Source organism: Tympanuchus pallidicinctus, unplaced genomic scaffold (genome assembly GCF_026119805.1).
Source record: "Tympanuchus pallidicinctus isolate F22 unplaced genomic scaffold, pur_lepc_1.0 scaffold35, whole genome shotgun sequence".
Classification (NCBI taxonomy): Eukaryota; Metazoa; Chordata; class Aves; order Galliformes; family Phasianidae; genus Tympanuchus; species Tympanuchus pallidicinctus.
Window position 1 is genome coordinate 2,014,235 of NW_026294753.1, and position 20,813 is coordinate 2,035,047.

The 20,813-nt window shown below is 65.2% G+C and overlaps 1 protein-coding gene across 5 annotated transcripts in view; it reads right to left on the reverse strand.

Annotated features, from left to right (window-relative positions):
* Positions 1-8,140: 8,140 nt before the first annotated feature.
* The window catches only part of AHDC1 (AT-hook DNA binding motif containing 1), a 44,763-nt gene continuing 32,090 nt past the window's right edge, over positions 8,141-20,813 (reverse strand). For 4 of the 5 annotated variants that reach the window (XM_052699109.1, XM_052699110.1, XM_052699106.1 and 1 more), the window contains 5 exons: positions 16,659-16,821; positions 15,291-15,331; positions 10,141-15,185; positions 9,443-10,034; positions 8,141-8,229 (listed from right to left, as the gene is read on the reverse strand). In XM_052699109.1, coding sequence (XP_052555069.1) covers positions 10,183-15,108 — 4,926 coding nt within the window. In that variant the 5' untranslated portion in view covers positions 15,109-15,185; positions 15,291-15,331; positions 16,659-16,821 and the 3' untranslated portion in view covers positions 8,141-8,229; positions 9,443-10,034; positions 10,141-10,182. Of the gene's footprint in view, positions 8,230-9,442; positions 10,035-10,140; positions 15,186-15,290; positions 15,332-15,421; positions 15,516-16,658; positions 16,822-20,813 lie in introns of all 5 variants that reach the window. The other variant, XM_052699107.1, reaches the window with a different exon arrangement.

Here is a 20,813-nt window from a genome sequence, read left to right on the forward strand (position 1 = left end):
TACCCTTGAGCCTTGCTCACCATCCTGCTGGTCCTCAGCAGGGTGGTGGCAATGCTGGGGACCCCCCCTTCGGTCAGCCACACAGCACGGGTTGCTATAGAGCAGTAATCCTCTGCCTGGAGGAGACACCCTCGAGGGGGGGGAAGGAAGAGAGTGAACAAAGATTTCCATTGTCCCAAACTGCGGGAGCAAATACTTGATCAAAAATTAACAGCGCGGTGCACCGCTGCCGCAGCGCTTCTGTCTGTGCACCTGGAGCATTAAATCTTTCTTCCCCTGCCTGATTACAAACAGGAGTGCTGGGTTCATTTCTGCCTGGAGAAGCTGGAGGCGAAATGAATGGTGTGAGGTGCAGGCGGCTCTGCTGGGGGCTTTAAAATGGATTGCTCCCAAATCCAACCAACGCAGGTATTGCGGTGCTGGACAGCAGGGTCTCACCTCCACCACTGCCTCCTTTCACACCTCCTGGTTGAGATGGGCACCTGCACGTGTTGGCAGTGGCTCGTTCTCGCCTGTTTTGCACCTCTCACATGCACAGGCCCTGGGATGGGATGCTCAGCTGCAGCCCCCACCCACCACCAACGTCCATGGGTGCAAAGACATGGGGTGGGAACGAGGACGGGGCCTCAAGGCGCAGCTGGAGGCTGTGGGCTCCAGGTTTTCCAGGCTGCCAGCCAGCCGTTGCCTTAAAGAAGATCTGCTTCTATCTCAAGGTGTCACAGCCTCAAGGGAACCACCTAATCTGTATCTGCGCTGCAACCTTTATCTCTCCCCGCCTGTGTGAGAGGCTCTGTTTATAGCTGCCGAATAATACCTGCTAAATTGCAGGATCCAGCCCCCCCGCCGTACCCCCTGACACTTGTTTCTCTGCAAGAGGGATGCTCTCGCCTGCCAGGTGCTGTTTTCTGGAAAGAAATGATGCTCTGGGGGCCAGGGACAGGCAGCCAGGCTGCTCCTGCCTCTTCCCTGGGTGGGCTCCAAACCCCCACTCACCTAAAAGGGCCCTTCTCCACACTGCTGCCCCTCTGGCTCCATCCCACCCCTGCTCTCCTCAACCTGGGCTTTGCTCCTCGTTAAAATCAGACGGCATCCAGCAGATCCAGCCTCATCTTTCCTCACTCCACAGACAGGGATGAGCAGAAATCCTTGGCTGAAGAATTGAGCCCCCAGCTTATCTTGTGCTGTGCTGCCCAGCCTTGCATGGGGCCGTGGCCACGTCCTCACTCAGGGATGCTGGAGGGGGGGAGGGGGGAGCATTGGGTGCCTGTCCCCAGCTGGCTGCCCCTGTGCTGTCCTTGCACACAAAATGGCTGAGTAGAACACAGCATGAAGGCAGAGCGGCTCCAGCTGCATCCCTGCAGGAAGGGAGCCAGGGCTGGCAGCACCAGAGCTGCAGAGATGCTCTGGAAACAGACACACCATGACATGCTCTGGGCTTGTCCTGCTTCTCGTGAGTCGCAGCCCTACCAGCATCAATCTGGGCTGCAGAGGGAAGAGGATGTGGGGTGCACAGGGTGCTTAGGGTGCATGAAGTACCCAAGGTGCCTAGGGCTTGCAGGGTGCATGGGGTGCAAGCAGCACTGAGGGTAGTGGATGCACACGGGATGCATGAAATGCACAGGATGCATGCTGCATTCAGGGTGCATGGAGCACATGCAACACATGAGGTGCCCATGGTGCATGGGATGCACGCAGCACACAGAATGCACAGTGTGGACAGGGTGCTTGGGCTGTATGAGGGTGCACGTGGGGTGCACAGGGTGCCCGTGGTGCATGGGATGCAGTGCAGAACAGGGGGTGCACAGGGTGCCCGTGGTGCATGGGATGCAATGCAGAACAAGGGGAGCACAGGGTGCCTGTGGTGCATGGGATGCAATGCAGAACAAGGGGAGCACAGGGTGCCTGCGGTGCATGGGATGCAAAGCAGAACAAGGGGAGCACAGGGTGCCCGTGGTGCAGGGGATGCAATGCAGAACAAGGGGAGCACAGGGTGCCTGTGGTGCAGGGGATGCAATGCAGAACAAGGGGAGCACAGGGTGCCTGTGGTGCATGGGATGCAATGCAGAACAAGGGGAGCACAGGGTGCCCGTGGTGCATGGGTTGTGTGCAGCACGGAGGGCGCACATGGGATGCACAGTGTCCCTGGTGCATGGGATGCATGCAGCACGTGGGATACACGCTGTGCCCACGGTGCATGGGACACACAGGACACACAGGGTGCTGCTGGGCAGCTCGGCAGCGGGCAGTGGCTGTGCTGCTGACATTTACTAATCAGCTCTAACCTCGGCTGCACACCCGCTCGTCTCGCTTGCTGTCTTGTCTCCATGGAGACTCTGCAACCTTTGCTCACTCGTTAATGGTATCTCAGCAAACGAAACTCCAACGCCACCCAGCCTTCCCCTCCCGGCCCCGGCGAGGGGGAGCATCGCCCATGGGAGCCATCCTCCCGCCACCCTGCATCCCATCCCCTCCTGCAGCCGGGGATGAAAGGGACGAGGCCTTGCTAACGAAGGGCTGAGCCTCGCTGGGCCGAGCCGAGGGCAAGTTCTGAGGGTAGGCAGGAGGAGGAGGGCGAGCGGCATCCTCCAGAGCTGGGGATGCTGGGGCTCAGCAGCACTGCAGTGCAGCCCTTCCTGGTGGGTATATGGAGCACGAAGCTTGGGGCAGCAGCCATGCATGGGGTGCCCCCCGTGCCCCCACCCCAAAGCTCGGATCCCGCTCTGTCGCCGCCGTCCTGCTCTCTCCGGCTCTGTTTTCAAATTAACATGGGAAAGATGCCCATTACCTGCTTCCAGATAATGACTATGATTAGGCAGAGCTCTGCTGCCAGCCGAGATCTGAAGGATTTCTGTGCACTCCAGCAGCGCTTGCCGGTGCAAAAACAAGAGCAATAAAGTGTAAATAAAAGACTAAAGAAAACAGCGCGGTCCATCAGTGCAAGGGTGCGCAGAGGCAGCTCCATGGCTGGGCTTTGTGTGCTGTCAGCGGTTCCAGCCCCATCGCAGCCCAGGTGAGGTTGGAGCTGGGGCTGCCCCACTCCCACACCCCACGTCTGAACCCGGATCAGCCTCCGGTTGCTCAGAACTGGGAGGGGGGGGGGGGGTTGGAAAGAGGGAAACAATAAATAAATTGAGACGTGCGCTTGTTTGCAGTGGGAAGGAGAAGGTGAGCTGCAGTGTAATGAGCAAGGCTGGCCTTGGGGAGCTGCTGCCTGGCCAGAAGAGCTGAGGAAGGGATGAAAAAGCCAACTCCATCTCCAGAGATCTCTGTGCAGAGCGCTTGTGCCATGCTGCTACCTGGGGTGCCCAGCCCTGCGCCCTGAGGCTGGTGGGCTTTTCTGCTCCTCAGAAAGATGCTGGCAGCCCCACAGGGCAGGGAGCAGCGCACAGAGACAATGGGATGGGACATGCTGTGCTCTGCTGGCTGCGTGCCCCTGGCTCAGCCAGAGCATCCTCCTCTCCCTGGGCAGGGTGGCAGAGCCCTCGCTGGCCCCACAGGCTTCTCTTGTGGCCCAGTGCAGCGTGACTCAGCTCAGCCTTCATCCCTGTGAGGATGAGGATGGGCCAGGACGCAGTGAGGGGACTGGTGATGTCTGTGGTGCACCCACGGGCACAACCACAGCACATTCATGGCACATCCGTGGGTGCATCCGTGCCAAATCCGTTGTGCATCCATGGCTGCAAGCATGGCACATCCATGGCACATCCATTGTGTATCCATGCCACATCCATGGGCACATCCACAGCACCTCCATGGCACAACCATGGGTGCATCCATGGCACATCCATGGCACCTCCATGGCACATCCATAGCACATCCATTTTGTATCCATGCCACATCCATGGCACATCCACGTATCCACAGCACCTCCATGGCACATCCATTGTGTATCCAGGGCACCTCCATGGCACATCCATTGTGTATCCAGGGCACATCCCTGGGCCCACCCACCCTCCCCCAGCTGCTCCCTCTGACTCAGTCACTCAGGGCTGAGCTGGCAGTGGGGGATCGCTCACCTCTGGCCCCACGTCACCCCCATGGGAGGGACATGAGAGCCACGGGGCAGCCCCCAGATCCCCATCCCAGGTGAGGTCACCGTGGTCCCCCTGCCCGCAGTCCATGGGCGAGGCGCAGGGCAGCAGCTAATCTCTGCTCTGATTAGGCACAGTTCCCAGCAATGGAGGTTTCTTCCTTTTTTTTTTTTCCCTTCTCCCCCCTCGGTGATAACAAATAATAATATAATCCCCTTAATCCCTCCCCGAGGAGCCGGCGTGCACACCGAGACAGGAAGCGCCGCGCTTCTGCCACCGCTGATAACTCACAGCAGCCCAGGCCCTTGGAAAAACAAGCGGTGGGGTTGGCACCGAACCCCGTACAGCTCCCACCCCAAACCCCACACGGACCCCAACCCATTGCCGGCCCCACGTGGGCACGCCTGGCCTTGCTCCTGCTGCTTCCTACAGGACAGGGCCGCCACGAACCCCACAGCTCTGCCCTTGTAGGACCCAGCTGCCCTCCCCGCCCCACCGCCTCCATGACCCTACAACCCCCCCGATGCCTCCTGCTTCCCCTGCAGAGAAGCCTCCCCAGGGGCTGGGCTCCCCTCTGCTCCCCGCAGTGTTGGGGATGTGCTCCGAGTGCCCCCACCCTATGGGGTCAGGACCCCCCGTTGCAACCCCAAAAGGAGCACTGCCTCCCGCCCCACTGAGCGGGGTGTGGACACGCTGATGTGGGGTTCCCCATCCCTTCCCAGTCCCTGGGTGTCCGGGGGAACCCAAACCTCCAGCTTCCAAACCCCACTGCCCTGCTGGAGGTTGTGCTTGAAGTGGCTGCGCAGCCCCCCCGACTCCATCACCCAGCAAACATTACTGCCAGCCTGGCAAGAGCCTTCGCTTCCCTCCCCTGCTCTCCCGGCCCCCGCTCTGCTGATCTCAGCTCCTCTGGCTCCAGCACGGCTGTGAAAATTACCAGAGAGTGAAGATCTGTGTGAGGCTCTGTCCTCCCCTCCCACGGCCACACAGCCCCCCTCTGCCCCCCAGGATGGGCGGCCGCAGTGCTGCCGTGTGCAGGGATGTGGGGCACAGTGGGGCGTGGGGACATGAGGGGGACAGGGGGCTGCAGGGGGGGCATGGGGCATATGGGGGACTTGGGGGGGCATACTGGGGACATGGGGATGCTATGGGGACAAGGGGACGTATTGGGGACATGTGGGGACACTGGGGACATGGGGACACACTGCAGATGTGGGGATGTTCTGGGGACATGGGGGCATGGGGACATGGGGACACACTGCGGATGTGGGGATGTTCTGGGGACATGGGGGCATGGGTGCACTGGAGATATGGAGGTGCACTGGGGGCATGGGGACACGATGGGGACATGAGGATGTAATGGGAACATGGGGGTGCACTGGGGATGCGGTGACACACGGGGGACATGGGGGTGCTCTGGAAACATGGGGACACACTGGGGACATGGGGACGCGCGGGGACTTGGGGATGCACTGGGGATAAGGGGGAAGTACTGGGGACTCGGTGACACACTGGGGTCGTGGGGATATACTGGGGACACAGAGGGGCACTGGGGACATGAGGGTGTACTGGGGGCGTGGAGACACCATGGGGGACGTGGGGACGCTGGGGACATGGGGGTGTGCTGGGAACACGGGGACACACCGGGGGCACGGAGACCCGTTGGAGATGCACTGATGTGCTGGGACACATCGGCACGCGGTGGGGTGTGAGAGCAGCATGGGGACGTTGTGGGGGGACACGGGCACCCGGCAGGGAGGTGGGCACACACTGAGGATGTGGGCACACAGCAGGGCAGCCGTGCCCGGCGCCAGCAGCGCTGCGGGTTCGCAGGGTGCCGACCGCCCCGGTTATTTGCACGGCGCCAGGCTGGGCTTGATTAAAACAGAGGCAGGGCAGAGAGGGGACGAGATGGCTCAGGGGAATGTTAATGGGCTCCAGAGCTTTCTGCCCGGCTGGGCTGAGTCCAGCACGTGGATACGGGGCTGACGGGCACGGCTGCGTCTGGCTGGTTGCGGTGAGGGGCTCAGCGGGACCCCAAAATGGGGAGGGGGTCCTCCAGCACCGCACTCGCCATCACACCCAGAGTTACTGCAGGAGGAGCGGAAGGAGCACAGAGGGGGGGTTGCAAGGGGGAGGAGGAGGGGGGGGGGAAATAGCTTCCCAGGGCCTGGCCCTTCCTCTGGGAAAAGCAGCACTGCAGCTGAGGCCCTCCCTGCAGTGGGGGCACCTCCAGCAGCCCCTGCCCACCCTCCCTGTGTCGCAGTGGGGTCGGGGATGAGGGTGGCATGGCTGAGAGCTGGGGGGGTTTCGGTGGGGCGATGCCAGCTGCGCCAGGCTGACGTGGGGAATGGCCTCCCTTCCTCGTTAGCTGTGATTAGCATGTCAAGTGGGTGAGCTTCGTGGGTATGGAGGACGGGAGGGAAGAATAATGGCTTCAATTTTCTTCACGGCACTGCCATTAATTTGAAGGAGAGGGGGGGGTGTTGTCCGAAACCCCCGGGTGGCACCGTGCCCCCAAAATGGCACTGGGGCAAAATGGAGGGACGGCGCCCTCCTGCACAGCGCAGATCCTAAAGTTTGGGTGGCATCGGGGTGGGCACGGGGCACTGCTACCCAATGGGTCCCCACAGCTCAACCTGCGTGCCCGTGGGATGGAGATCATCCCTGGTGGTGCCAATGGGATGGGGATGCTCACTGGGGATGGGGTGGAGGTCTATGGGATGGCGGTGGTCCCTGGGGATGGGGTGGACAGCCCTGGGATGCAGGTGGTGATGCTGCAGACCCCTGGATGCCAGCAGTGCTCTCCTATCCCCTCCACCCTCAGCCCCCCCATGCTTGATCCCAAGGACCCTGGGGGCACGTTGGGTGCTGCAGACACCGCAGAGCAGCCCTCCCACCCCCCCTACTTTGCGCCCCACAGTGATGCCTCCTCCAAACCCCAACCTCCTGCACCTGATGGGGGGGGGGGGGGGAGCTGCAGCCCACCCTCGTCACTCCCAGCATCCCGACCCTACAAAGGGACGTGAGCTGAGATCTGGGGCACCCTTCCAACCCCATACACCTTTATTTTTTGGGGGAGGCTCACATGGCACCACACAGACACCCCCACGGTGCTGGCTGCGCTCCCCCCACACCCCCTGCCCATCAGTATGCGCTGCGTTCTGTTCTCCATAGCAACCTCTTCCTCCCCCCTCCCCCCAGACCCCCCCCAGCACCGCACAACACCGCCCTGCAGCAGGCTGTGACCCCCCCATAAAGGATGCTGCAGGGCTGAGCCCCATCCCTACAAGTTGGGGAGGAGGGCACCCATGGGTGCTGGGGGGGCACCGTGCTCCCTGGGGGGACGGAGATGCTCCAGGTGCCCCCCCAGGGCCCTGCTCACTGCCCCCCCCCCCCAATAGGCCGCAATGGGGCTGAGCCCCCAACCTGCCCCCCACCCCCCAGGCAGCCGCACGCCACAGAAGCACGGTGGATGCGGGGTGCAATATACAAGACACGATTTATAATAAAACATTATATACAATAAATAGGTTATTGTCACTTTGTGGGGCTTTTTTTTTTTTTTTTTCCTTTTTTTTTTTCTTTTTTTTTTTTCTCTTTTTTTTTCTTTTGTCTCCGTGTCGGTTTGGTTTCTTTTCTGTCCTCTTTCTCCCCTCGGTCGATCCGTAACAAAGTTTCCTCAGTGCACAACGATGGGATTCCGCCCTTCTCTCCGCTTTGTCCCCTTTGCGCTTCAGCCTTTCGCCACCATCTGATGCTTCTCTCCACATTTCCCCCCTTTTTATTTCATTTTATTCGTGGTTTTTTTTTTTGGGGGGGGGGGGGGATGGATGAATTTTTTTGCCTTTTTGCTTTTTTATTTCTTTTTTTTTTTTTCCTTTTTTTTTTTCCTTTTTTTTTTTTTTTTTACCTCAAAAGTTTTATTTACAATTTGCTGGTTGGTTTTTTTTGTTGTTGTTGTTTTTTTGTTTGTTTGTTTGTGCAGAAAACGAAACTTAATAAAAAAAAAATCAAAATCAAAATAAAAAATAAGAATCGTTTCGAAATCCGAAGAGTTTTTTCCCCTCTGCTTCTGGCGGTGGGGGGAGGCGGGGGGGGGGGGGGGGGGGGGGGGAAGAAGCGGAGCCCCCTCCTCTCTCTCCTCTCCTCTCTGCTCTTGGGGCCGGCGGAGGGCACAGGGTGCGCTGCTGGGGGGCTGTGGGGAGAGGAGGGGGTGGGTGGGCGTCCCCAATGGGTGGCACCCATGTCATGGGGGGTCTTGAAAGCCCCCCCCCCCCCCCCTCCGGCACCCACCTGCCCACGGTGCTGGGTTCACCCACAAGCGGTTTGGCACCCACCCACCCAAGGGTTTGGCACTGGGGGTCCCCTTCGTGCCCATTGTGCACCCAAATAGCCAGGGTTCTGGTAGCCATGTGCCCCAGGGGTCTGGGGTCCCCATCAACCCGGTCTGGAGCCCAAATACCCAGGGGTCTGGGGTCCCGTTCTCTCCCCTCACCCAAAGTGCTCAGGGGGCTGCTCACCCCCACCTGACATCCACGTACCCAGGAATCTGCCACACTCCCATACCTGGGGCTCTGGGGTCCTGCTCACCTCCATCCAACACCGGTTACCCAGGGGGCTGGTGCCCATCTACTGAGGGTCTGGGGTCCTGCTCACCTCTACCCAGCACCCACATACCCGGGGGTCCTGGTGCCCATTACCCAGGGGTCTGGGGTCCTGCACACCCCCATCATCATGCACATAGCTGGGGGTCTGATGCCCATCTACCCGGGGGTCTGGGGTCTTGCTCACCTCCATCCAACACCCACATACCCAGGGGTCTGGTGCCCATCGACCTGGGGGTCTGGGGTTCTGTTCATCTCATCCCGGCACCCACATATCTGGGGGTCTGGGGTCCTCTTAATCCCTATCCAGCACCCACATATCCAAGGGGTCTGGTGCTCATCTACCTGGGGGTCTGGGGTCCCGCTCACCTCATCCTGGCACCCACACATCTGAGGGCCTGGGGTCCTCACAGTGCTCACCCAGCACCCACATACCCGGGGGTCTGGTGCCCGTTACCCAGGGGTCTGGGGTCCTGCACATCCCCCATCCAACACCCACATACCCGGGGTTCTGGTGCCCATCGACCTGGGGGTATGGGGTCCTGTTCATCTCATCCTGGCACCCACATATCTGGGGGTCTGGGGTCCTCTTAATCCCTATCCAGCACCCACATATCCAAGGGGTCTGGTGCCCGTTACCCAAGGGTCTGGGGTCCTGCACATCCCCCATCCAACACCCACACACCTGGGGGTTTGACGCCCATCTCCCCAGGGCTCTGGGGCCCAGGTCACCTCCATCCAACACCCACACACCCCAGACGTGGCACCCAGGGACCCCGATCCCCCCCCCCATATGGCACTTACTGGGTGACAGCTGCATCTCGGGGTCCCACGGCGAAGCTGCCCGAGTCTCCAGGCGCTCAGCTCTCCGCGCTCAGCACCGTCCGGCACGGCAAAACGCCCCCAGCAAGTGAGCAAATGGGAGGGAAAAGAAAAAAACAAACCAGATCCCCCCCCCCTCCAAGGGCGGCCGAGGGTCCCCACGGCACCAGGGAGGGGGGTCCGGGCCGCTGCCCCCCCGTCCGTCCGTCCGTCCGATTGTCCTTCTGCAGGGCAGTCCGGAAAGCGGCGCCGGGTTGGGGTGAGACGGAGCGGTCGTCGTACGGAGGGGGGTGGGGGGAAAAGCAGGGTTTGTCTCTTTCTTCCTTTTCTCTTCTTCCGTTATTTTTTTTTTTTTTCTTTTTGTTTCGCGTATTTTATAATTTTTTTTTTTTTGCCTTTTTTTCATCTTTTTTTTTTGCCTTTTTTTTAATCTTTTTTTTTTTTCCTTCCTTTTTTTTTTTTTTTTTCTTTTTTTCCTTTTTTTTTTTCATAAAAAACAAACAAACGGTTCCAATCCCAGTTAAATACAGAACTTGAAAAGTGTTCCAGAAAAAAAGTGCTGGCTAAATTACCTCTGCAAGAGAAACACAACACGGGGGAGAGGGGAGGGGGACGGAGGAGAGGGGTGAGAAGGGCCCCCCTGAGCCCCCCCCCCGCCCCCAGCATCACACCTCACCTACCCTGTAACAAAACCTCGCTGTCCGCTCGGCACGTCAGTGGCACTACAATGAGGTGACCGTAAACGTGTCCTCGGGGTGCTGCTCCACCATCGGCCCCAAGAACCCGCTCTTCTGGGCGGGGGCCATGACGGGGTGCCCCTGGGGTGCAAACGTGGGGTACCTGTAGTTGTCCTGCAGCTGCAGCATGGAGTCCCTCGGGACGGGGGAGATGTTCAAGTCATTGATCAGGGGACAGGCGTAGGGGCCGCGGTGGTGGGCGCGGGACATCTCCAAGGGCTCCTTCTCGCCCTTGGAGGGGTGGGGGCCGCCGGGGCTGCTCAAATGGGGGTTGAGACACGAGGGGTCCGTCCTGCCCATGAAGTCCACCAGCATGCCGGCGCCCGCCTTGCCGTCGTACGAGGAGGGGCTGCGGGTGCTGGCGGTGGGCGAGTACCAATACGGGGGGTTTTTGCAGCTGGGGGACTCGTAGTGCGGCTGCGGCATGGCCAGGTCGCGGCACGCCACGTGGGGGCCGTGCGGGAGAGCCCCCCCCTGCATGCTGTGCTTGAGCGAGTCGCAGGCGGGCAGTTTGCGCAGCTCGCCCGCCCGCAGCTCCTCCTTGAAGGCCAGGGTGGGCGAGCAGTTGGGCGAGAAGGCTTTCTGGAGGCCGGCCTCGAAGACAGCCTGCTGCCCGGGGGCCGCCAGCTGGTGGGGCAGCGCGGGGAAGTGCTTGCCCTCCAGCTCCGGCTGCCCCAAGCCGGGCGAGTCGCTCTGAAAGCCCTGCACGAACGTCCCGTCCGACGGCGTCGAGGGGTTCATGGAGTAAGGCCCGGCGTAGTCGCAGGGGTCCCGCTCGCCCACCCCGAAGCCCCGCGACTGGGAGGGCAGTGGGGACATGCTGCTGTCCCCGCTGTAGTAGTCCAAGCCCAGGTCCGTGCTCTCGTGGAAGAGCGGGTTCACCGCCTGCGCCTTGCTGGGGAACTTGGCCTTGCCCGTGCCCCGCTCCTTCTTGGAGGCGCACGCCCCGCGTGAGCCCCGCGGCTGCCGGGGCCCCGTGCTGCGCTTGGAGGGGTAGACGGAGGAGGAGGAGGACGAGGAGGAGAAGCTGAGGTGCGACGCGTCAAACATGTCCACCTTCTTCCGCCGGCCCCGGCCGGGCTTGGAGTTGCTCTGGAAGAGAACGCTCTGGTTCCAGTTGTAGCCGGGCGCCGAGGACGCCTCGTTCCAGTCCATCATCAGCTTCTCCAGGCTGGACAGGCTGGACTGGCCCTCGCTGGACGAGGCCTCGCTGTTGGCGCGCCGGTATCCGGCCGGCTGGTTGAACTGCGTGCTGTCGGAGGACGACTCGGAGAAGGTCTCTGACACCGTCTGCTGCTTGGCCTTCTGCGGGGTGTAGTTGGAGATGTCCAGGATGACGTTGGGCTCGTTGAGGTGGCACTCGAAGCCCGGGTTGTAGAGCTGGCTGAACGCCTCCGAGCTCCACTCCAGCCCGCCGTAGCCCTGCCGGAACGGCCACTGCGACGCGCTGGGGAACGGCCGGCAGTTCTCGGGGGAGGGCTGGAAGGAGGCCGATCCTTTGGGCACCATGTAGCCGCCGGGAGAGACGGTGCTGGCGCGGCTGTCGCAGCGCAGCGGGGTGTGCGAGGCGCTGGAGAACTGCCCGCCCTCGGTGCTGTTGAAGAAGGAGGCTTTGCCCAGCGGCAGGCTGGGCCCGGCGCTCTGCTGCGCGTAGCCGGCGCTGTGCGCGCTGCTGGGGGACGAGGGCAGGCTGCTGCCGCTGCCGTAGGCGAAGCTGCAGTCCTTGCTGGCGGGGCAGTCCTGCGCCGGGCCGTACTGCTTCCCCGGGGGGAAGACGCCGGCGGGGGTCACGCTCTGCCCCGTGCCGTACCCACCGTACTGCGGGTAGCCGGCCGTGCCTCCCGGGTGCGCGGTGGGCGAGCGGGAGACGGCGGAAGGTGGCACCAGTTTGGGGAAGGCCTCGGCGCCGCGGCACTCCGAGGAGCCCGCCTGGCCGACGCCGTAACCGGCGGTGGGGCGGCCGGGAGGGAAAGCCTGCCGGGCCTGCATGGCGGCGTGGAAGGCCTCGGCGCCAGGGCCCGCGGCCGTCGGCACCTTGCCGCCCCGAGCCGGGTAGGCAGCCAGCGCGCCACGCTGCGCCGCCACGGCGCCAGGGGGGGCCGCATAGGCAGCCGACTTGCGGGACTCGGAACGCGAGGCCGAGAGGGCGAAGTCCAGCAGGTCGGAGGAATCGTCCGAGTCCAGCAAGGAGCGGAAGTACCCCGTGAAGAGGCTGTGCCGCTCCTGGCCCACCTCGGCCTGCGAGGAGCCGGCGCCGCTCGCGTAGAAGCCGGCGCGGCCCGAGGAGCCCGAATCCAGCGCGGCGGCGTGGAAAGGCCGGGCCTCGGCCCCCTGGTAGCCGCAGTTGCGGCCGGGCTGGCCAGCGGCATGGCCGTGGTGCGGGGCCCAGGGGCTGCCCTTCTCCCCGGCCCACTCGGAGGCACTGTCGCTGAAGCTCTGCCCGGGGTTCTGCTCGGGGAACAGCACCCCGTTCTTGCGGGTCCGCCGCTTGCGCTTGGGTTTGCCCACGGGGTCGGGCTCCGGCCGGCCCCTCTTGCGCGGGTGCACGGGGTCGGCGTGCAGGGCGGCGGGCGCCTTCTTCTTCTTGCCGATGCCCTCGAAGAAATCGCTGAAGGAGCAGCGGGAGGCGCGGGCCGCGTGGGCTCCTCCGCGCCCACCGAAGCCGCCCGCCTTGCCGCCGCGCCGCCGGAAGCCCTGCACGCGGTGCAGGAAGTGGGAGATGCTCTGCGTGTCGGGCGCCTGGTGGATGGACTCGGGCTCGCTGGGCGTCCAGCAGCGCGGCGGGGAGCAGCGCCCCGAGCACTGGCTCTGCCGGTTGAGGAACGCCAGCTTGGCCAACACGTCCGAGTAGTCGGCCTTGCTGTCGTTGGTGTCGGCGATGTAGGAAGGCTGCGGCGAGGCCAGCTTCTGCTTCCTCCTCCTCCTCTTCTTCACCTCCGGGGCCGGCTCCTTGGGCTTGGTCTGGCCCAGCAGCAGGTTCTTGGGAGGCCGGCCCCGCTTGCGCTTCAGGATGATGGGCATCTCGCCGGGGGGAAAGACCACCACCACGTTGCGCCCGTTGTTCTTCATCTTCAGCAGCGGCGTGGGCTCCATGGAGCTGCTGGCCGCCAGCTCCTTGCCTTCCAGGTTCAGGTTGCTGCTCAGCGACGACACCTTGTAGGTGGTTTTGTTCCTCCTCCCCAGCGACACCGGGATCTTGGCCATCTTCACCACCATCTTCCGCACCCCCCGGCACTTGCTCTTCTTCCCCGCTGCCGCGGGGGTCTTGGGCACCTCGTCGGGCTCTAGGGCTTCAGGGGGCGGTGGGGGGGCCAGCAGCGGGGTGCCGGGCTCCTCAGGCCCGGGGGGCAGCTCGGCAGGCAGGGCGAGGGGCAGGACGCGGCTCTCGGGGACAACGTCAGCCCTCCGCCCTCGCCCTGCCCTCCTCCGGCGGCACAACATCTTTGGTTTGTCAGTCCGGCGCAGCGCGTACTTGCGGTGATCCTCTCCGCACCTCCCGGCCCCCCGGCCCCCACAGGGGCCGCGTTTCACCACGCCGCTCAGCGGGCAGCCCCCCAGGCGGGGCTGCAGGCTGTGGGGCCGTAGGGGATCCCCAGTGCCCGGCTGCGCTTCCAGCAGCTCCGTCACGGGGCCCAGCGGCTGCGGCTGCAGCAGGGATGGCTCAGAGGGCAGCAGCGGGGCTCGCGCCTCCAGGAGCTGCGGCTCCAGCGCTCCGGGCAGCGGCTCCAGCGTCTGCAGTCCCAGCGGCTCAGCCAGCGGCTCCAGTGACTGCAGCTCCAGCGACTCGGAAAGCGGCTCCAGAGACTGCAGCTCCAAGGATTCAGACAGCGGCTCCAGCGACTGCAGCCCCAGCGGCTCCAGGTTCTGCAGTTCCAGCGACTCCGGCAGCGGCTCCAAGCTCTGCGCATCGAGCAGCTGGGGCTGCGACTCCAGGGACTGGGAATCCAGCAGCCGGGACTGAGAGTCCAGCTCTTGAGCCGGGAGCAACTGGGGCTGCGGCTCCATCGGCTGCGACTCCAGCAGCTGCGTCCCCGGGCACGCCAGCGAGGCCAGCTCGTTGAGGATGTCCGCCTCGGCCAGCTCGGAGTAGTCGCCGGCGTCGGGCTGTGAGCACCCCGCTTCCTCGGCGGGCGCTTTGCCAGAGGCTGGGGGCTGCGGGGCGCTTCCCCCACCGCCCTCACCCTCCCCGTCGCGGGCCGGGGGCCGGGGGTGCCGCGGCGGCTCGGCTTTGCAGAGCACCCCACGCTCCTCGGGGCTGCGGATGCTGTTGGCCAGGGAGGGCGAGGAGAAGAAGCTGTACTGCAGGTCGCGGTCGGCGGGCAGCAGCCGGCCGTCCTCGTGGCCACCGCCGCTGCCGCCGCTGCCGCGCAGGCTGCCGCAGTCCAGATGCACCCCGCTGCTCTTGAGGTCCTCGGAGAGGCGGTTGAGGTCCTTCATGATGTCGATGAGCTGCACCACGGGGTGAAGGTTGATGTGCCCGTTGCCGCACTTGCTCCGGAGCAGCGCGACGATGCTGTCGACGTTGCAGCGGCCCGAGGCCAGCGTCGCGTTGGGGAAGGTGTCGGGCGCCCGATCGCGGGCGGCTGCTTCCTCCGCGCTGCCCCCCAGGATCCGGGGCTCTCCGGCGCAGCCCAGCAGCTCCTCGGCCTCCTTGGTGCCGCCGTGAACGCCCTGGCACCGGTCGGCCGGGTCGCCGTGCAGCAGCGAACCCGCCTGGTGCTCCCGGCCGAGCGCCGGGCACGAGCCCTCAGGGAAGCTGAGCACGCTGCAGGATAAGGCTTTCTCCGCCGGGCAAGCGGGGGGCTGCTGCGCCGGGTGCCCCGGAGGGTAGAATTTGGGCTCTCGGACGTAGTCTGGCGAGCCTCGCACAACGCTGGTCGTTACCACTGGGCCCGGGGGCTTCACGCGCATCCTGACCTCCTCCTCCCCCGCGTGCCGCTGGGCTGAGCAGGTGCTGACATGGGGGTCGGGGAAGGTGAGGCGGGGACCTGGGGGGGCAGAGAGGGACGGTGAGGATCCCGCGGCACCACCCGCCCCCTCCCCGCCCCCTCTCGGGGTGCAGACCCCCCCTGCCCACCACGGGCACGCCTTACCCTCGGCTCTGCTGCTGCTTCTGCTATTGCACTTGAGCTCTCTGCAAAGGAAGGGGTGCAGAGGGTTAGCCCCCGGTGAGGGGGACCCCGGTGCCCCCCCGTGCCAGCGCCAGTCCCTGCGAGGGCCGTACCAGGGGCCGTTCCTCCCCGGGGTGCTCCCGAGCCGGCACGGCCGGTGCCCATCACCCTGGCGCGGGGCAGGGGCTGGGGGAGGCCGCCTGCGATCTGGGGACAGAGGGGATAGGTTGACCGGCCTGTCCGCGGAGCCGGAACGGATTGCGGGGCCGAGGACGCTCGGTTTCAACTCCCCAGCCCCGCCCCATACGCGCAGCCCGGGCTTTGCGGCGTGCCCCGGGGTGCCGGGTTACGAGAACGGGGCGGGCGGGGGCCCTGCGGCCGCATTGCCGCTAGGTGTCCCCGGCGAGCCGCGCTGCCCGCCCGCAGAGCTGCCCGCCACGGCACAGCACGGCACGGTTCAGCTGGCCCGGCACGGCGCGGCACTGCACAGCACGGCACGGCACTGCATGGCACGGCACGGCACTGCATGGCACGGCTCAGCACTGCACGGCACTGCACAGCACAGCACGGTTCAGAGTGGCCTGGCACAGCCCGGCACTGCACAGCACGGCACGGCATGGGACCGAGATGGGGTCGGGGTGGGCAAAAGGAAAGTTCTTTGTTCGAGGGCACATGGGAGGCAGGAAGCTGTTGGTGCATCCTTGGTACGAGGGACGGGGTGCCCAATGGGGTGCCGTGGGGAGTCCGGGGGCTTCCCCTCGTGGCATGCCAGCAGAGGGGACGCGGGGACGGGTGCAGAGAGGACGGCCCGAGGGGGTGAGGCACCAAAGCTGGGGGCTGTCACCCCGTCCCCACCCCCCGGCCTGCAAACACAGCTCACGGAAAGTCGAGGCTGGAAAGAGTGAGCTCAGCTCCTTGGCAACCCAGGCCCAGCGCCACCGAGTGCTGCCCCCCTGGCCCCCAACTCCGTACCCCTCCCCGCTTCCTTCCCTTCCCCCCCGAGGCCACCCCACGCACAGCTGCTACCCTAAGCCAGCTGCAGTGGGGCAGCACATGAGGTGACAGCAGCCACAGCGTCCCCCCGCCACCCCCGCATCGGTTTCCCTCTGCTGTGAGTGGGTGGCACCGCGGGGACACCTCTGAGCTCCACACGAGGACACGGGGCTCTGGCACCCAACAGTGGGAAGGGGCACCCAGCGCCCCCCACCCCCTCCCATCACCCCACAACCCCCGAAGCTGGAGGATCCACTTTGCCATCCCCCTCCCACTGAAGCGAAGCAAAGCGGTGCGGTTGGTTCCTCCCCCGACCCTTCTGCTGCCCACCCAGAGCCGAGGATCCCCCCGGGCTACCTGGGCCGCGGGTGTTTGCAGTGCAGGTTCACTCGGAAGCCGCGTTCGGGGCCGTCGCCGTCGCTGCTGGGCTGGCGGGGGCCCTGGGCACGTGGGAACCACTCTGCAGGCGGGCTGGCACCGTTCTCCAGTGCGCCGGGCTGGCAGGTGACCGAGCTCCCATCTGCCGAGCAAGCACAGAGACCCCCACGTGTCAGCAGCGCCCGGGGAGCCCCGCACAGGGCACCATGGGTCTGTCCACGCGGGCTGGGACACCTCCTTGCGAGGGGGGGTGGATTTGCACGGATCCGTGCTGTTCCTGCAGCTCCCATGACGCCGGTGGTCGGGGACCCCTGGTGCAGGCGCAGCCCCCCGGCACGGCGCCGTGTGCCACAGCCCTGCGTGAAGCTCTGCCTGCTCCCTCCCTCCCCCAGCGCACACACACGCACACACACACACCCGGCTCGCCGTGATCCAGGCTGTTCCCGGTGTCTGGATTAGCGTGACAACTTATCAACAAGGCAGGGAAGGAGAATTCAAACCTGTCAGGCTGTCCTCAGCCCCCTCCCGTCTCCCCGCTCTCCCGCGGGCGCAGCGGCTGGCACAGGGCGCAGCCCCGCAGAAACGCGCCCCTGTTGCTGCCGGGTGTAGAGTTACACCGAGGGCAATGTGGAGCAGGAAAATATGTGCTAGAAAGACCGGTCGAGTCTCTGATGAATCTGCTAATGTGCCCGGAGCTGAGAGCAGTTGGAGGGGAGTCAGGCAGGAAGGAAGCAAACAGGAGGTTTTCCAGAACAGCCGCTGGGAGCCGGTCCTCGCCGCACACGCTGCGCACGGCTCCGCGGGGAGAACGGGGCACAGCCGCGTCCCGCGACCCCGTCCCACGTCCCCATCCCGCGTCCCCGTCCCACATCCCCCGCTCTGCGCCCCGGGTGCCGCCGAGGGCTCCGCGGGGTACCCAGACCTATAGGGGCGCACGGCCCTCCCCACGCCGGCACGCCCTGGCACACGAGGACGCGCACCGTCAGCCCCGCACCGCCCCGCGCTGCTCTCCTGCCCTGGGCCGCGCGGCCGGTGACGAAGCGCTGCCCCCCACCCCACAAACCCACCTGCAGCCCCCCACCCCGAGCCGTGGGGCCGAGCAGCGCCCGGCAGCCCCCAGCAGCACCGGGTCGCGATGCTCGCCGCGCCGCCGCGCTCACTTTCACCTCCTCTGCTCAGCCCCAGGCAGCTGCCACATGTTTCGCATTAGGCGCTCTGGACTTCGCCATTCCTGGGTTGCTAGCCAGGGGTAGGGCCGCTTTCCTTCTTTTTTTTTTTTTTCCCCTTTTTTTTTTTTTTTTTTTTTTCCTTGTGCTGGTTACAAAACACCATCCGAGACCACACAAGAGAGGAGGGATGGAGGGAGAGAGATGGATGGGAGCGGCGCTGCGGCGGGCGAAGGGGAGGGGGGGGGATAGAGAGCAAGGGGGGGGGACTCACAGCCACCCCTGCATCCACCTCCTGACCCCTGGAGCCTCGCAAAGATAACAGCCCCCGAAGACTGCTGACTCGCCGCGCAGAAATCCAATATCCGCGCCTGGTGAACTAATCGACTACCTGGGCTGCCACCTCCCCTGCCCGGCCTTAATCCCGCTGCTGCAAAGCTTTAATTAGTTTAACGGTTTCGGGCTCGGCGCAGGCTGCGGGCAGGGTGGCACGGCCGTGGGGTGGGAGAGGTGGCAGCGGGGGGGGGGGGGGGGGCCGCGTCCCTCCTGCCCCCCCCCCCAACCCCCTCCACAGCCCCCCTCCGGGGGCTGCCGGCGCCCAGACCCTCCCAGAAGGGCTCTGTTGGCAGCGCTGCGGCCCCGCAGGACGCGGACGTGGGCTGCTGCCCGGCTCTGAGGCCACCCAGATGTCGGGGTGGGGCCGGAGATGCCACCGGGAGACGGGAGGGGACCGCCACACAGATGGGGACGCGGCGGCCCCACATCTCCCAGCAGGGTGGGCAGCGCTGGCCCCAAATCCCCCCTCCCCCCCCCCCCCCCCCCATCCCAGAGGGACACGGGGACGCGCTTTGCACGCTGGGGGTCACGTCTGCCCCACGCACGACGTGCTGGGGGCTTTGCACACACACAGACGTGGGGCTCTGGGGATGTGCCCCCCATTGCACTCACAGACTCTTGCACACACACCCTGCTCAGCCCTGGGCGCTGCCTCTCCCTTGCACACACACACACACAGAGGGGGCTCCCCCCCTTGCACACACACCATAGGGGCGCCCATCCTGTGTCCCCCCTCCCCCCTTTTGCCCCCATCCCTCGCACGCTCTCACACTCGCACTGCTCTCTCACACACACCCAGCCCCCCCCCGCCCTACAAATCCCCCCCCAGCCCATCCTGCTCCTGCTGACACCAATGGAAAATCCCCTCCAGTGACAGCTTCCTGGCAGGCGCTTGCTGAGGGTTTCCGTGTTCCCCGGCCAGCCCCCCCCCCCCCCCCCCAATCCCGCACCACGGGGGGGTCGGGCAGACCCCACTTCACCCCACTCCAACCCCAATGCCATCACAGCCCCTTCCCCACAGTGCATGGCTCCCACACCCCAGAACCCCATAGAGCATCCCCAGTGCCACCAGTGATGGGTTCGGACTGGGGATGCTGGGGGGTTGGCGCTCCTACGGACGTGCAATGCTGTTCCTTCCCACTCCCCCCCCCCTCGGTTTCACCCCCTCCATTGGTAATGAGGAGACAGAGCAGATGCTGCCTGCGTTTCATCTTAGGTAACGGGTCCAGGGAGCTGCTCCACTGCCCGTCCCCATTTCTGTAGGGCACTGGAGCAGAGGGGTTTTGGGGCACCCCCCAAGGCAGGGGGCTGGCAGGGAATGCTCCCCCCATCACGGGGCCGGTGATGCTGTGGGAGGGAGAGGGAACCACCACAAAGGGTTTGGCTGCTGGGGGGGCACAGGCAGCACGGAGCCGCAGGACGGGACAGGGGGAAGCCCTGCATGAGGCATCCCGGGGGCCTCGAGAACTTGGGGGGGCTCTGGGACCCACAGGACAGAAGCGCTGGGTACCTGCGGCTGCTGGCAGCCCCCAACCACACCCTGCTGCTGCAAGGCACGGTGGGAAAATCCCTGTGCCAAAACATCTCCGAGATCTTGGGGCTGGAGGGGAGGCAGGGAGCCTGTGGGCACAGATGGCACAGCCCACACTGCTGGAGTGACACAGGACTGGGGGGACGCAGCCTTGGGGACACAGCCCTTCTCCTGGCCATGGCACGGGGGTCTCCTGCAGCGCAGACCCCTTCCCCACCCACCTCCCTACGACGACCATTCCCCCGTAACAAACCCTCTCCCCATGCCCTACAGGTTTGACACCGCACTGCACGCATCCCCTGCCCCCTCCTCGGGAGCCCCAGGACCCCTCCCCGACGCCAAACCCCGACGGCATCCCCCAGCCCGGGCACGGTGCTCCTCGCACCCCATCCTTCTGCCCCCCACCCTTCACCCCGTAGGGGTCCCACTCCCCTCTCCAGCCCGGGGGGGGGCCGCGCCGGGGCGGGGGATGGGTTCCGAGGGGTGGTGTTGGGGGGGGTCTGGGGACGTGTGGCTCTCGACAGATGGACGACAGCGACGGTGGCACCTCGGCCGGCTGGAGCCGAGCGCCGCGGTTCAGCGCTCGCAGGGAAACGGGCTAAATTTAGCCGCTTCCCTCGGTGCCAGCTTTGTTCCCCCGCCCCGCTGAGCCGGCGCGGGAGGCAGCAGCCGGCCCGGCCCCCCTCCCTCGGCCCCCTGCCCAACGGGGGGGGTGACGGGGACACCCCAACCCCCGGCCTTTGGGTGCCGGGTGCTGCAGCCGGGGTTCCGCAGGCGTGACCCCACGCGGCGCCATCCCGGTGCCACGCAGCTCCGCGCGCCCCCCGCCCTGCGTGCCGCCCGTTCCCCCCCCCCCCCCCACCCCGCGCTCCCGCTTATAGCCCAGCATGACTCACGGTGCCCCGCGCCCGGCCACGCCGGGTCAAATCACACCGCGCCACCTTCGCGGAAACCCCGCGGCCTCGGCGAGGGCTCTGGGGGACAGAACGCCCCCTTCTCCCTCTCACCCCCCCCCCCCCTCCCCATCTCCCCCACGCAGCTGCGGGGCCGCGGAGCGTTGCGGGTTAACGGCGAGCGGGGCCGGGATGCTGCGAGGCCGGC